This window comes from Bombyx mori, chromosome 4 (assembly GCF_030269925.1).
Source record: "Bombyx mori chromosome 4, ASM3026992v2".
NCBI lineage: Eukaryota > Metazoa > Arthropoda > Insecta > Lepidoptera > Bombycidae > Bombyx > Bombyx mori.
In genome coordinates, this window is record NC_085110.1 from 285,591 (window position 1) to 303,340 (window position 17,750).

Consider the following 17,750-nt stretch of genomic DNA (forward strand, 5'->3'; position numbering starts at 1 on the left):
ATAAAAGACCTAAGCTTTTGTTTAAAATAAACTTAAAACAAACAAAAGGAATCCGTCCGATGAGGTACACATCCAAGGGAAAACAAAATTGTTATTTTCATGATTAAACCTTTTAAACCTTCTCTGGACTTCCACAAATAATTCAAGAACCAAAATTAGCCAAATCGGTCCAGCTGTTCTCGAGTTTTAGCGAGACTAACGAACGACAATTCATTTTTATATATACATATTTTATAAATTTTTATATATTTTACTGGTGGTAGGACTTCTTGTGAGTCCGCGCGGGTGGGTACCACCACCTTGCCCATTTCTGCCGTGAAGCAGTAATGCGTTTCGGTTTGAAGAGCGGGGCAGCCGTTGTCACTATACTGAGACCTTAGAACTTATATCTCAAGGTGGGTGGCGCATTTACGTTGTGGATGTCTATAGGCTCCAGTAACCACTTAACACCAGGTGGGCTGTGAGCTCGTCCACCCATAAAAAGCAATAAAATAAAAAAAAATATATACAAGAAGAATACAAGTACTCTAGTACTCTAGTACAAGAATTGCTCGTTTAAAGATATAAGATAAGATAGGAGCAGCTAATGGTATAGACCCTCGAGATTTTAACTTTGTACCTGAAGATGGGTGGTGGGATGAAATGGGTAGATGGAGTGGAACCAGGCATTCATCCTGAAATGTCCTTGGGTAGCAGTAACCATTTTCTAATGCTATGACAAATTAGAAGGATTACAATTAGCAAGGCTAGCCCGGTGACGCTGATGTGGTCTCTCTAGACCATCAGCTTAAGAATAAATAAATAAAAAGGAATTACAAAGTGGAATAAAAATATTAGAGCTCTTACACAGTGGAGGTCGATATATTATGTATGTTAGGAGTACAAACTAGTTACCGCCGCACTTTAAAAAAATGTTTATTATATTAACATTAATTAAATTTTTAGAGATATTATGATGTCTTCTATTTTCGAAATTAGTTGCTCGTTTGTTTTTTCGTTGTACGAATTTACTTTAATAATCTCTGTCAGTTCCTGTTAGTAGAAAATCGTAACAAGGTGCGAGTGTCGGAGTGGTGGCCCGGTGTCGGCATTGTTCATTACGGTACGGTTTGGAACCTCTGGGTCTGCGGAGGGACTTTGGTTCTCTCTGTATTTTTTACCGTATTACTATGTTCCATGGGGAGTGCTCTGAGGAATTGTTTGAGATGATACCATCGTCTCGTTTTTACCATCGCACCGCCCGCCACCGGAGTAGAGTTCATCCATACTACCTGGAGCCGCTGCGGTCATCGACAGTGCGTTTCCAGAGGCCTTTTTTGCCACGTACCATCCGGCTATGGAATGAGCTCCCCTCCACGGTGTTTCCCGAGCGCTATGACATGTCCTATTTCAAACGAGGCTTGTGGAGAGTATTAAGCGGTAGGCAGCGGCTTGGCTATGCCCCTGGCATTGCTGAAGTCCATAGGCGACGGTAATCACTCACCATCAGGTGGGCCGTATGCTCGTCTGCCTACAAGGGCAACAAAAAAAAAACGGTTTCTTAACGGACCTGGCACAGCACTTACTGCTCCCGACCATACTAACCAGACCGTACTCCAGCTGATTTCTGTTTCTTTATTTTGGATAAATTTTTTACAGGGAAATGTTTTGTCTTTGTAGCTGATATTTGAGAGCCCCGGCTAAAAGGTGGGAGCAATCCTCCACGCAAGGCTGAACTTCAGCTTTATATGGGCGTGAAATACCGTTTGGCTCTGTTGAAGATTCCCATCATTATTGACGCCACTTTGCTTTGCCCTTCAAATTTCTGCGATATTGGACATATCTCAGAATGCCGACCCCAAGTATCCCAATATTCGTAAAAGGTTGCCAGGATACTCAGACGTCAGACGTAGAGGAAACGTTTCGAAACAATGAAATTCCAGTGAGCCAACTGGTGGTAGGACCTCTTGTGAGTCCGCACGGGTAGGTACCACCGCCCCGCCTATTTCTGCCGTGAAGCAATAATGCGTTTCGGTTTGAAGGGTGGGGCAGCCGTTGTAACTATGTATACTTGAGACCTTAGAACTTATATCTCAAGGTGTGTGGCGCATTTACGCTGTAGATGTCTATGGGCTCCAGTAACCACTTAACACCAGGTGGGCTGTGAGCTCGTCCACACATCTAAGCAATAAAAAATAAAAAAACCATGAAAATGGCCTTTAAAGAGTTTATGGAGTCCAGTCTCCAAGATGTTCACAGCAGGGACCAATAAATTCTTTTTTAAAAGGCAAAAGTGAGTCGACAATACTGGCCGATACTTCGATTATTTAAATGTGTTTTGAACTTTTCTTTGAAAGCGCGAGCTTTTATGTAAAACGAGAATTCCACAGGTGTGGCCCAAACATTTAAGTCGCTGACTCAAGAACTGCGTACATAGGTGTATTAATATTTAATTTATCTAATCCTAGTAAAGTTATGTGCAAATCTATTTCCATGTTTGTGTCTATACGGCTTCAGATGGTCTAACTGGCAGTATACAACCGCAGCCACCAATGAACTTTATATAATATGTCTAATACTCAATGCCGTTAAATTGAACTTGCACGCAACCATGCCCTAGTGCGGGGTGTGGAGGGGGGGGGGGGCGGAGTGCGACTGCTTGAGGAATACACAAACAACTGCTGAACACCAGCTTAATAATAATATTCATTGATATGTATTTATTTATTAGTATGCACCTTCCTTTATGTTGACGACACTTCACGTCGAGCGCATAAAATAAAACGAAACGAAACGCAAATATGTACATAGTTGTTTTATAAACATACAGGTAAATAAAACAAATAACATCCAAGAAAATTATGATCTTTATTGATATCCTTCTTGTTGAAAATACCGATAAATACAGACATCCTAATATGTATTTACATTACACCTAATCGATGAAGTGGAACCAAACACTATGTGAATACAGTTATATTTACAGTTTACATAACTACACATACAGCTCAATATCCTTCAAGTTAATTTATTTTAATTATGTAATTTAGAAATTAATTACGACATTTAGTACTACTCCATGTATTAGCTAATTAAGATGATCTTATATTACAATTTTATTTAATTAGGAACATAAGAAGAGACACCGACAAAACTAGATACATACATACACATAGTCGTTCCAGCTTCCGTACACTTCATCTCGCTACGTTGTAACTGAAACTACTTTTAAGATTTCATCTCACGTTCATTATTTTTCATGTCTCGAATACTTTAAACTGATATTTACGTTTCTTTGCACACAATAACAACCAACAGTATTGTGAGATCTGGCAGTTTGTTTGGCTTGGTTATACCACCACCATCACGATAACAGGTTTATAGATTTTTGTCGGTAACACGAGGAGCGAAGTTATGCCAATTGTTTTATTTGGTTGAATAATGTTTCTTTAGGTTTCAACGTATAGTAATGGTAACTCCTTAAACGTCTAGCGTCTGTGAAAGTGCGCAAGTGTAGGAAAATAAAGCAATTTTTCCAAATGTTATAAAATAGTTGGCACCACCTGCCCAGGACTTGCTGACTCCGAGCCCGTTATTTCATTATTTGTGATATCTTTCGTCGCGATTCATGGAGAAGAAAATGTAAAAGTAGTTTCATTTACGTCTACGATCCGTAAAAACTGAAGGAATTGAACCTGCCCGACCGGTCGGTCCACCGAGCACACAACTCAATACTACTCCGACGTTAGTACGGTCAACATTAAGCGAACCAACTTTGTACGCTACACTCAAGTATTGGTACAACATATTCATTTTATATATATATATATATATATCAATATGTATAGTACATACATTATTTTCGAAATATAAAAGTTCAATTCATTTCAATTACGCATCACACAACACTACAATGACGTTTATTAGATTAAACATTCATACATATACTTAATACATACATACATTTTAAAAGTATTTCATAGGTATTGATGTGTATTGAAATATGTGTTTTACGTAAACTCAAACTAAATAAAAGTCTCTCACACAGCCGAAATGTGTCACAGTTTATCTCTCACAGGCACAGAGCAGGCTGCACTGTACGGCGCGGCGGCTCCACGGATTTGGCAATTATTAGTGTTCGTGATCATTCCAATAAGTTTGGACAAAAAATTAAGAACTTGACCAGAACATCGGATTACGTAACCAACCACAAGATCATCATATCCCGCAATATCAGTTACATTTCAACTGTAAGATTTGCTTCAAAACGAGCACAAATTACCTTATCTTGAGAGTGATCAATAAACTGACAAAAAGTATTCGAGGAACCGAGACTCGTTCAAAACGTTACATCGGGACTTCGGGAACTTTCCACGACATTTTAATTGTAGTAAGTCACGCGAATAATTCTCAGAGCTGTATACTTGGGGATCCGAGCTATATTCACAATCTGTTAACACTCTTGGTGCTCTCGACACTGTTACTGTCGATGTCAATATTTGTTTGTCGAGTATTTCTGCTGTGATGAGTATGACAGTATGTTCATTTAATTATGATTTTACGAACTAAAGACTCTACAACAGAATCGACTTGTTATAGTGCCTGTAGCACAGAGTTCAGAGAAAATGCAAGATGTTTCATTATTTCTGAATTACAAATTCAACACAGGTTTCAATAATAATCCAACATATTATAACAAAAATAGGAAAAGGATACTAGATAATTGTTACGACTTCATGGTGAGTGAGGTAGGTAATAATACTTTGTGACCAAGAGTATATTCATTAATTATTTGCTACTTGCAGTACGATTTTACAGCTTGGTAGCAAAGATAGTCGTTTAAGAATTTTGAAAAATATATGATGACTGCTTGCATAGCACAATGAATGTACCATTGGATTAGGTAAATTGTGTAAAGGTTATATATCAAGCCTTTTACACCATAATATAAAATACTATTATATGGAAGTTCGGTGCGCGCGCGTCTTTTGTCCACTCGTGTTTGTAGGTACTTTTGTTTCTGATCGCTTCGAGGAAGCTTTAATTCTAGTATTGAATATATTATAAGTATGTGACAGACACAGGGAAGCATTTCAGTTGCATTAGTAGACCAAAAAAAAAATTGAAGAAAAGTATAATTTACATTATCTTAACCGTCTAAAGATCAAATATTAAAATTTACACCAAAACTTACAAAGCACTAAACACAAACATCGCGGTACGTAATACCCACACTTGCGTGACACGCGTGCACACATGTGTACGTGCCGTATAGTTATATCTTGACGATCGGTAGTGGCGGCGTCGATGGCGCGCTCGGCGTGGCCGTGCTGTGGACTGTAGACTGTAGACTGTACGCAGCGCAGGCCACAGTGACAGCATGCATGCACATCGCAAACGTTTCTCAAACTATAGATAGGGACTGACCGATCATCAGACAAAACTGACACGGAGCACATCACTACACACACTACAGTAAGGACCGGCTTACACAACTACTGTTAATCGTGTCTGTCATTTGTGTCACGTTAGAACACTTTGTGTCATTTAATTATACCGTCCAACTGCTCCCACGACGACACGAGCCGGCACACGAGCAACACACGAGTGACACACAAACCAACGGTCATCACGAAACTCAAAAGCTTCGTTTATGCCAGACGAAGACTCGACCTTTTCCGATGTTTTTGTGTGCTGTGCGACTTGGTAATAAATAGTGAGACCCCTATTGATGTCTTTGGATATCTTCTCATTGAAAGCCATGCTCTATACGGAGATCTCTTGTATCTGAACCCGTTTTTTCGGTGGAGGCATGGTACTCGACCTTTCCTTTAGCTCTGACTCGCTGCTGCGCTGTGAAGTACTTCGACATTAGCTTGGAGAGTGTACATGTATTAATGAAATGCAATTTGTTCTTTAGTTGGCAGAAGTATGGAGGTGGTATTATATGTCTTGTGCCCACCCGTGCCCTAATAGCATCAACTGTGGCTCTGATGTGAGAGAGTTCGCAGGCTCGAGACGGGTACACACTGCTATTTTTGCAGTTACTTTCAAAATTATAAATTTCTGTACGAAAATAAGTGACTTATTTTGTTCCCATTTAATAATTTAACATTGCCATTGACACGGTCGATGATTCCGGTAAGTCCCACTCCTTACTTTATCTGTGACCACAGGCTTAATAAAAAATACTTTTATTACTTTTAAATCAATGAACACTACTATATCTCTGACATTACCTTGAGAGTACTCTTCCGTGGTGACGTCACTGTTGCAGGGTCACTGTTCAGAGAGTCTCCAGCTCGGCTATTGCTGCTACCTGAGAGACCAAATGTAAATAAATAAATTAACCTAACGAACATTTCGGAAAATATGTATAAGTTCCTTAGAAAAGTTTATGGACAATGAAGACCTAGAAATCTAGTTCATTATTTACAGTATGTACCGGAAGACGTTAACAAATGGATTTGAAAGAATATGACACGTACAATAAGATTTTTTTATTTTTTTATTGCTTAGATGTGTGGACGAGCTCACAGCCCACCTGGTGTTAAGTGGTTACTGGAGCCCATAGACATCTACAACGTAAATGCGCCACACATCTTGAGATATAGTTCTAAGGTCTCAGTATAGTCACAACGGCTGCCCCACCCTTCAAGCCGAAACGCATTACTGCTTCACGGCAGAAATAAGCGGGGCGGTAGTACCTACCCGTGCGGACTCACAAGAGGTTCTACCACCAGTAAAAAGATATTATTAGATAATTATATTTTATGTCTAAGTATATTATTATTGTGTTGTTTTGATTTTTTGGCTTTGATTTGAAAAAAAAAAACAAAAAAAACGATATGAAAGAACGAAGTCCAAATTCGGCTGCAGTAAAATTTTACTATGCACAAACAGTAAGTATTTGAGCACGGTGTGCAACTAATGGGTTTAACAATGTAGGTTAGAACCGTTTTACGAGAAACACTGTTGCTGTCTAAAATAAAAACCGTCTACAAAGGAAACTTCCACACGTCTACAGTTCCGTTACAACTCGCCATCACTTCGCAACTTTATGGATGTTTGCGCAAAAAAACCGTTTCACTCTCCGTTAATTTCATAGAACCTTCTAGAAATGGCAATTCTCTACTTCTATTGAACATTAATTTACGTACATCGGAACGTATCGGAACGATCCCGCTTGGCAAGAGTTCGCTTAGTCTGATTTAACATTCCTTTGATAACGCTTCCGTTTCCTCTGATTTACTGCATTTATAGAGCAGAACTTTTGTTTATTGTACTAACAACGATTCAGCTTACTTTAATTTTTCCATTTTATGGGTATACTATGTTTGTGGATTCACATAAATAATGTTTTCCAGTTGCTTAGGTTTGGATTGAATGATACTAAATGACATGGGCATGGGCTTACGAATGTTCTGCGTCACGAAGGAATACCATCGCGTGTTAAAATATAAACGAAGAACAGTAGCACACTTGGGTTAGAAACCAGACAAAAACCTTAAGTAGTAAATCGAACATTCAATTATTTTCGTCTTTTTTATCTTCTGGATACTGGTCTGAATATAAGAAGAAAGATATTATAAAATTAAAATTAAAATGACAATACAATATTGTCATCGACTCTTCATGCATGTGTAAGTTTTCAAGTTAATCGGATCTAGTCCATTGTGTACATACCGTATGCTACCGTTGCACCGTGAATTGAACATTTGAAGATTATGACGGTCGGGACTTTATTGAGTTTGCGCGTGTCGCTTAAACATCAAGGAGATTTTTGGTTACCAAAGTTTGATAGATGTGGTTATCAGCTACGACGGACTGAATCGGATTTTAAACAATCGAGACCTAATGTTGAAATTGTTATAAATATAGATATATACACAATGCGCAAAGTGAGCCCACTAAGTCTCTCGCCGGATCTACTCAGTGGGTCGCGTTTCCGATCCGGCGGTAGATTCTGCGTAGCACTGCTCTTGCAAAGGCCAGTGTCAGCAACAACGTCAGGTTTGAGCCTCGTGAGCTCACCTACTCGTCCGGTAACGCTGACATAGCCTCTCAAGGCTCTCAGCATAAAAAGAAAAAAATAAGTGCAAAGTAGCAGAGTACTGAGGACCGGTCATCCAGCACTTGCTACACAACGCCGTCCGCGCCACTTGTAATTATATATTATTATTTATGTTATGATAGTGCTTCTGCGTACTATTTTGTACTTCTAAAATAGAATCATGAATATTATGCAGCTTCCGGGAGTCATAAGCGTCTGTTACAATGAATTAATTTGGAATATTTGTATCATCATATTTTCTACAACTTTACTTCGCAGTTTTTGTGATGATGATTGTATTAAATGCTAATACCCATTAATGACGGCTACTACTTACCATCGGACTCGGACATCGGAAAAAAAACATGGAAAGTTTTTCATATACACTTTATCTACCGTGTGCTTTGCAAGAACACAAGTTTTACACCCAATAGGTCTAGGTAGGAATGTACGAACCGCTCTAGTCAAGTAATATCAATAAAATATCCAGTACGCTCAATTAATTTCCCGGTTGGGAACCTCTGACCAGCGGTCGCCAGTAACTCTGCTAGTTTACGACGCCGCTAGAACCCCGTCCACTCGCAAAATGAGCATTCCATTTTTATGTGGCTGTGAACTGCGGGAGCCTCCGACGAAACGGATCGGTTTTGAAAGGGCGCGATTCTATTTTGGCGAGGCAATGTTTATGGCTGGTTCTGTGTGGCTCTAGATTGAGTTCGGAAATTAAATGAACGGAACTCGTCTTGTTCGTTCACTTTCCTTGACTCGAGAACGAGAATAGGTTTTTTATGTTTTTTCGCACGCTTGCAACTCAATAAAATATATAGACTTTGCACGAATGAGCTACGTGATCACGCATGAGTTCTTCATTATCGTAATTAGCAGGTTGCTGAGCGTCGTCCCTACTTCTACAACAGTACAACGCCACTAAACGTAAACAGCTACAGACACGACGGTGTACAGACATCCTACTCCTACTCCTACCTTCCTTCATAACATACTTCAAATAATAACTTGATAAAGAGGTGGGTACCATAATAACTATTTGTCATTTTACATTCGATTTTTTCCCTTCTTAATAAATAATTTTATTTATTTTTTATTTATATTTTATTTATGACTTATTGTAGAGTCTACTAAGAAAACTAAGTTGCGGTAGGGTTATACACAAATCCATTCACCTTCTCTCCTCGTTCTCCTGTGACTACTTCGACGTCTTCCTCTCTGCAGGTAGATTCCTGCGAAGACCAGCATATTTAGAGCCAGCAGGAAGCACCCAGCGCCGACTGTCACGCCCAGGGCTATTGTGTAGCTGTTATCATACAAAGTAATAGTATTAGATCAATCATTGATTACTCGTTCTGTGAAGTCGAGCACAGTAGAAAATTATTGAAAACTCTTTTTGGTGAATTGAATTTAAGTTTGATTTTAAGTAGACTTGACTGTCTTTACATAAATAACGGTTAAATAGTACTCAGAACTATATTTAAAGTATTTGTTAACCTTCCATAAGTATATGTATATTATATTCTTGTTCTACTTCTATATGTACATATACTCGTATACAGTATACTCGCTTCACACATTAGACTGAATAGAGCTTTGCATTGTTCATTTTGGAAGTAAAAAATATCTGACATTGTACCTCAACGTATAGCAGAACACAAGTAGCACCAGATTCTCCGAATGTACTTAACCGCGATGTTTTTAAACTTCTTTACCCTCTTTTAAAATACGTGTCCAATTTTAATTTACGAAAACTAATAATTTATCTCTAATTTTCACTCCAAACTTTTTGTAATTAAAACCTAGACGGGCAATTAATACCGCCCCGTTTTCGGAATTAACCTGCAGACTCTGCAGCTCTTTATTCTCAAAAGACAATTGATATTCTCCTCAGCATCAGAAGTTGAGTTATGGCAGCCATTATTGGCGAGTGCCAAGTCCAGTTAATTCCTCGACATCTCCACGTCATCCATTATCGTTATCTGGAGGGATTCAGGAAAAAACGGCACAACTGAGAAATGGCCCGCATTACCGCGTTTTGGGACAAAACTCACGGGGGTAAACACGAAGGTAAACACATTAAGGAAATTACAAGTTCGCTCTGTAATGCCACGATCCATCTTGCCCCGTGTCGGGTTTCGTGTGACGCGCATGACGCGATGTATGCACTGCACCGTGGGGAGGTTCGGTATTATGAGAATTAAAATAATAAATGTCACACGCTTCAGTCGTGTCGACTTGTGGATTTAATGTTCGGTTGTGAGCCACCGGCGCCCTTAGTAAACACGAATAACAGTTGGGAGTAACAGTGCAAGTCTGGTTTTGGTACTTGCAATATTTTGTGGTTGAGTATAGTTGATTCAGGTAATGAAAAGCTAATGAAGTGGCGAAAAAGGAGTCCGAAAAAAGTATTTTTGGTTACTTTGAGTGTCTGCTATGAAGGAAGATAAATATGCGTTTGATAAAACACCTACATCGTGCCCGCTACGCCGTCTGCAACTCTACTTGTCTATCTAAGCTATCTCGATGCAAAATACATACATTAATGTTCAAAAGAACAACAGAAAGCGCTGTTGACAGATTTTCGATGGACGTATTTTGTGCCCATAATTTTATAGTTGTAAAATTTAAAACACAAAGATTACTTTCGTAACCCATTTTTCTTTGCAGAATTGTATTAATGATATGTTTTATACCTTCACATCTAATCACGCTATCAGTCAACGTGATATTATAATATTAAAAACACTTACCAATTTCTTTTATCGAAAAAGTACACAAAGTGCAAAATTAACGTGAACTGATTCGCGAATTATCGCGAAGTATTTGTTCGCCCGGAAATTTAGAAAGACAAAATTCTGTTGGATTTCCGACAATAAAAACAAGTTTAAATTAAACTAAATCCTAATCTATCCTGTTCTAGTGATCTCACACAAAGCTAAACGTATCAAAAGTAGTTGTTTTCGTCGAAAGTTCACTGCATACAAACTTAAGTCGTTCAAAAGTGATCAATATATCATTGAGCAAATTAACTAAAGAACAAGATTCCTAGTGCTTCGGAAAAGTTCACGTAAGTTCCAACAAGTCAATACTACGCGAAAATATTTGGTTTAAATAATAGTTGGAAAACTTTTATCGAGTTTCTCCTATCAGTGGAGTTACGTTGTAAGCAACACGAAAGTGCAACAATGCAACATGTCTAAACATCAACCAACACATTTTAGGAAAGTTGAAAGCTTTAACAAAGCAATATACAAACTGTGTTGTAGTAACTTCTGTTCTACTTATTAACTTAGCAACTGACTTCTTCTCGAATCGTCCATCCTCATTGTACTTTGAGGGCTCCTGAAATCTAAATTATCCGTGCTCATGCTCATGGGCTCAACCTGAACGAATTTGCTAGCACTAGCCCTAGTAAGAGCAGTGATTACCAGAAACTACCACCGGATCGGAATCGCGACCCACTGAGAAGATCCGGCGAGATACTAAGTGGGCTGTGTATATGAGTTAGTTCAATCACCAAACCCTTCTCGAGGACGGTGATCGGTGCTTGAGGGGCTAAAAGCACCAAATGAGAATCCGGGGGTTCCGACAAGACATGTTTCGAGCGACAGCGGCTTTGAGTTGCTCCGTCGTGGCGTCGCCTGGGTCGGATAGGTAATTAGCGGCAGCCACGATAAGAGGATTATCATGTCGTGACCCTGTGTCGAAGTAGCATTCTGACGCTACCTTAAGATACTTATGTACCTATCGGTTCTAAATTTAGATCGTCGTGAAGGTCAACATTCCTCACGTACTACGGTGCTCCAAAGGCTATCTTACAGAAACGGGATTGGATGACCTGGAGAGAGTTTATATATATAGCACTGGTGGTGCACTGCTCTTGCTGTGTATCGGCTAATAACTTTGCCTTTCTATCATCATCAAAAGACAGGGCTTGGCCTAAGGTGCTGAGCTCGCCTACACGTCCGGGTAGGCGCGTTACGACAACAGAGCCAGAGGGTGCCTTACCATCTACGTTTGTATAAAGTCTAAGGAGCAGGCCCAACTGATCTTGCGATTGACGAATTAGTTTAAACTCGCATTAGGTTGAAAAGAAATCTGCTGGAATAAAAATTATTCATACATATACAAATACGAGTCAAACTTTGTATGTGACAGGAATCGAACATATTATTATGTATGTATCTATCAAACAATCAACAAACTTATCATGTCTTAGTTATTATTTTTTGTGTTAGTTTTTTTGCTAAAATGTATTATTAGATTTGTAATTCACGTAATAAAAACAAAAACAAATTAATAAAACAAAAGCCAACGCACCAAAACAAAAATCCACAAATTTCATATGAAATTACGAAAAGTTACCTTGCGTTTCGTCGGACCGTGAAATTCTCGTTTTCTTTCTAACAGATACAATACAATTTACAAAATCTCATTTATTATATTTTGTTGAAAGTTTAATTTGAGTTTAGCATTGTTCATGTTTGTGTGCAAACGTTCAGTTTGTTTTGGTTTTGCTCGTGTCGGTTATTAGGCGTCTGCCAGCTGCTTGCGAACGAAGGCAGGCCTCTAGATCGAGCACAAAATTAAAAGGAGAAAACTTCATTACTTTCATACACAGGGTATGTAAATATACGAACATCTCCAGGCCAGGGAATGACGTCGTGGAGACAAAATCAAATCTGCCGAATTTACTGTGTAATCAAAAGTCACGTATTTCTGCTGCTTTTAAGAGTTAGACAGCCGTGTAAGTAATACTGTTGAATCTGGACCTCGATTGGGTTGTCTTAAATTGGGTGGCGGAACTCATCCTGTTGTATCCGTCTGGTCATTTTCCTTTCTACATCAATAAATATCCGATGAGTACAAGTCAGTATCAGTGGCGTGACAGAAGTATGTGAATGAGATGTGATGTACATGTAGATTTTACTACATTACAGTGCACTTGATCATTTGCAGCCGATACTTTACCACAGTTGCGATATGTTTGGAATAGAGTGATTTATACAAAACCTGTACCTGTAATATTGTGAGTCTAACGTGAGTGAGTCTTCTTTAGGCGTGGGCTGCAGGGAAGGGAGAGCCGACAGAGCGGGTCGCGGGGAGGGGGAAGGCTCGCACTCCTCTACCTCTGAAGAATCTTCTTCTGCTTCGGAAATTTCTTCATCATCATCCAAAGCTGCTGTAGTTGTATAGAGCTCTGGGAAGATCTCTCCTATGAATAAAAATGGTTTAATTATAATACCATAATGTAAACTTTCATCAAAAGTCGTAGTAAAATGTTCTTCTTGTCGTCACTGTCGCGTACATGCGCACTCCGTGGAAGTCAAACCAGGATTGCAAAAAATTGTGTGATGATTGAATTAGTAAGTCAAGGATATCACTATTATAGACGGACAACGGAGAGGCAGTGGTTGTACGTAGAATGAGTCGAGGTCGTATATTCTGACATATTTACGTTTTAAACATTAAATTATTAACAAAAGACGATTGGCCTATTATCAAGGAAGATACTTTATTTCGAACGTTCAAGAGTGCAACATTTACTCCTGTAATAGAATATAATTTCTTAAAGGGCTCGGACATTTGTAAAGAATAGACCTACTCGTCTAATAATACCAAGGATTTTTTTGACAAAAGTAAATAATGTGAACACAAAGACGATGAACCAATCCTAAGCCTTAAAGGACATATCGTTACAAAAGAAAACCCTATCTGTAACGCACGGTCCAGTTGACCTCAAACGAAATGTACTGCGCGCGAACTTTGGGTCATCCACAAACTCGGGATACTTATAAAAGGAAACCTCAAATGAATGGCCCACACGGCCTATTCCCGACAAAACGGCTAGGGACGTGACGTCACTCAGTTCGATGCTACACGATCGACGATACACAATTTCAAACGTCCACAACAATAAGATGGCGCATGGCGTGAGATATGAGGCCGTAATCTCACTGTAGTAAGATCACTGTACTCTACGAACTGGGTTTTACTGTTGAAACATACAAGGGAATACCGTGCTCACTAGGTTATCTCGTCTCAGTACAACTGGGACCCAACATGTTAACGTACATGACGGAGTACACATTTGTTATGGTGATTATAAAAACGTGCTTAACATTAAATGCGTATCTATACCTTTATATGCACCCGATGAAATAATTAAAGTAATGTAAGGGTGTTTGTTTCCCAGCTCTAGCACAACGTGTAGAGGTTTATATAGATTAGTCGGGTACAAAGGAACGATTGTTTCGATCCCGACGAGCCCAAACCATTGTTAACTAACTAAACTAGAAATTAAACAAAGACGCCACAAATTAGGGACAGATCTCGGCTGTTTCATTGTTTAATGCTAGTTTTTAATTGCCTAGAAATTTTGTGTTTTTAATTCAAATCAGAACTGAATAATTTCTTCAATCGGTAGCCTACTGCTGTGGAAGGAAATTGTTATTTTATGAGAAGGAAAAATATGCGAACCGTGAGTCACAGTGAACACGTTACACTACAAGCTGCTTAGTAGTCCCAACTACAACCTGTTGTCTCAAAACAAGCGGTGGCATTCGTCTTTACGTTCTGGTAACAATGACAAGCTCGTCTACATTTTTAAACAACTTAAAATACCCAAACTACCTCTATGTATTGACTTTACGTAAGTTAATGATAACAGAAAATTTAAAAACAATGATTCATGTCCAGGATCAAACCTGGAACGTTTGATACCAGCACAGGTAGCTGCAAGCGCGCTCGTAGTATATAATTTGTAAGCTTTTCATTTCAATTCCCGGTATCCCCTAATCTAATGTTTTAAAACTAAATTCATAAAGCTCATTAAAGCACTTCACAGTAAACTTAAATCCCTGGCAAACTTTAAATTCTCAACTCGCGAAACCATTAAATTCCCTCAGCCTTAAAACGCACGTCAGATCGTTCCAAGAGTTAATGTTCCCGGCAGTAACTCAGGCGTCTTGTGAACAAAATGGCGGCGGTACATTGTGGTGGCACCGACCCGTAATGGTGGGCCGAACGTTTGCCTCCTGATTACCTTTTGTTATTCAGTCGACGATTATGCTGAAACTGCTCCTTTTATTGCTTAATGAGTGATTTGCTTAAATCACTGAAGGTCTTTTTCAGAGGCATATTATTTTAATATTGACAAGGCGTGAAGCGTTGATCTAAATGCGTTTAAGTTTAATACATCCGGTAATCTTTTTTTTTTTTTTTTTTTATTTTTTTTTTTTTTTTTTATGATTGAAAGTTTACTGGTGGCCCGAAGGCCTTTCCAGTTTCACCAGGACAGGTGGGCGAGCAAAGGCTCAGCCAAGAGGGGTGGGATTTGCTAACAACTGCCCGAGCGCCTCCGAAGGAGACCTAACAACTCAAGAGCAATTGTTTCGCGAATGAATCTACTACCGGATCGGAATCGCGACCCGCTGAGAAGATCCGGCGAGAAACTCAGCGGGCTGATGCATGGGTTAGGTTGCACGTCGACCTCTTTGTCGAGTTCGACGAGTACGGTTACCGGGGTCCCTAAGCCTGCCCCTAGTATTAGAGCTGAAGGCATCTAATGCAAAGGTTATTGGATCTGATGGATCCGTAAGGACGTGTCTAGGGCGTCGACGGTGACTGGCTCCTGCATGATCAGGATTCGGGGAGTAGTCAGCGGCGGCTACGATAAGGCGATTATCATGACGCATAGCCTTATCGAAGTATCGTTCCGACGCTGACTTCATGTATTTCCGAATTGATTCGAGGCCCAGGTCGTCGTGTAGGTCAACGTTCCTCACGAACCACGGAGCCCCGACAGCTAACCTGCAAAAGCGGGATTGTAGGGATTGGAGGGTGTCTATGTGTGTGCGGGCCGCGTGAGCGAACACCACACTCGCGTAAGTCATGACGGGCCTTATGCAAGTTTTGTAAAGTGTCACCTTGTTCCGAAGGGACATTTTACTCCGCTTACAGATCATGGGGTAGAGTCTACCGAGAATAAACGCGGCACGGTCACGGACTGATTTTATATGCGGGCGGAATGTCATCGATGCATCCAGGGTAACGCCCAGGTACTTGACCTTCCTGGCCCAGGGTATGGGTTGTCTAAAGAGAGTAATCGGGGGTGTGAGATTCCTCCTCCTAATCCGGGAGGAAATCCGTGTGGAGCTTCCCCTCTGAAAGAGCACCGCAGTACTTTTCGCTGGGTTGATGTCTATGCGCCATTTTCGGAACCACTGTCCTAGGGCTAGGGCTGCGCTCTGAAGCTTCTTCGCGATTAGGGACTTATTTCTACTAGAATAGTAAACAGTCGTGTCGTCGGCGAATAAAGCTAAATGGGTCGGCGGCGACCGGGGAATATCGTTGACGAATAAGCTAAATAGGAGGGGTGAGAGGACAGAGCCTTGCGGGACTCCAGCTGTGAGAGGTCGTGGGGAGGAGCGGGTTTCCTCGACTCGATATCGAAAAGAGCGGTTCGACAAGAAGTCCCGTATGATGAGCACGAGACTATCCGGCACGCCCATGTTGAATAGTTTGAAAATCAAACCATTGTGCCAGACTTTGTCGAACGCTTTTGCGACGTCGAAGAAGAGAGCTCCCGTGTATAACGGTTTTGGTCGATTAAGCCCCACAAGAATGTGCTCCGTGAGGCGGTGCACCTGTTGAACGCATGAGTGATTTGTACGGAATCCGAATTGTTCATCGATAAGAATGCCCTTGGATGAGACGAAGTCTCTGAGGCGTTTGTAGAGCAGACGCTCATACAGTTTGCCTAGAGACATGAGGAGGCTAATCGGGCGGTAGCTCGTCGGATGATTTTTTGGTTTACCGGGTTTATGTATGCCGATAACGTCCGCTTCTTTCCACACCGCGGGAAAGATACAGTTCGCCATAGCGGCATTGAAAATAGATGCCAACATCACGATGAGTTGGACGGGTAGAAGTTTAATAACGCGGTTGGATATACCGTCGGAACCGGGAGCCTTGCGAGGACGTAGGTCTTTGATCAAGTCTTTAACTTCCATCGGGGTGACGGGTGGTAACGCATCAGAGGGTGGCAAGGAGGCTCTGCGTTCTACCTCACTGTCTACTAATTCTACATGAACAGGGTCCACGGATTGAGTGCTGGGCGTGCACTGGGTTTGCAATGTATCGGCCAGCAGCTCTGCTTTTTCGTCATCATCGAACGCCGCGAGTCGGCCTGAGGGGCCTACGAGGGGGGGCATAGTTACTACCGTATCCGATTTGAGAGTACGAGCTAAGCGGTAGTAAGACCTTTGAGAGGGCGCGAGTCCTTCTAAGAAATCAGACCATCTGGCATCTCGGACTTCGGTGATGCGAGACTTTACGTCGCGTTGTAGGGCACGCATTCGAATACGATTTTCCGCGGTAGGATACCTATCGTACGCACGGATCGAGGCGTTCTTAGCTCTAAGGAGTTCCCTAATATCGTCGGGCAATTTGAAGCGGTGAAGGAAGTCCTCCGCTACAACTTGCTTCGATGACCTATCTAATGTCGAGGTGATGTGTGACGTTACGATGTCTATGGCTTCAGCGGTATCCTGAGGAGACGGGATAGAGTCCGGACTAAACGGAAGCGATGGTGGATCAGATTCAGCCAGGCTGATGCCCAGCGTGTGCCAATCCACCACAGTCCTCGTGACGGGAACGGAATCGGGAGCGCGACCGAGCTTCATAACGACGGGACGGTGGTCTGAAT

The 17,750-nt window shown here is 40.8% G+C and overlaps 1 protein-coding gene across 11 annotated transcripts in view; it reads right to left on the reverse strand.

Moving 5' to 3' along the window:
* Positions 1 to 2,828: 2,828 nt before the first annotated feature.
* The window catches only part of LOC101742943 (neuroligin-1), a 111,538-nt gene continuing 96,616 nt past the window's right edge, over positions 2,829 to 17,750 (reverse strand). For 10 of the 11 annotated variants that reach the window (XM_038021860.2, XM_062677124.1, XM_038021858.2 and 7 more), the window contains 4 exons: positions 13,061 to 13,256; positions 9,214 to 9,344; positions 6,219 to 6,298; positions 2,829 to 5,827 (listed from right to left, as the gene is read on the reverse strand). In XM_038021860.2, the coding sequence (XP_037877788.1) occupies positions 5,729 to 5,827; positions 6,219 to 6,298; positions 9,214 to 9,344; positions 13,061 to 13,256 (506 nt within the window). In that variant the 3' untranslated portion in view covers positions 2,829 to 5,728. Of the gene's footprint in view, positions 5,833 to 6,218; positions 6,299 to 9,213; positions 9,345 to 13,060; positions 13,257 to 17,750 lie in introns of all 11 variants that reach the window. The other variant, XM_038021861.2, reaches the window with a different exon arrangement.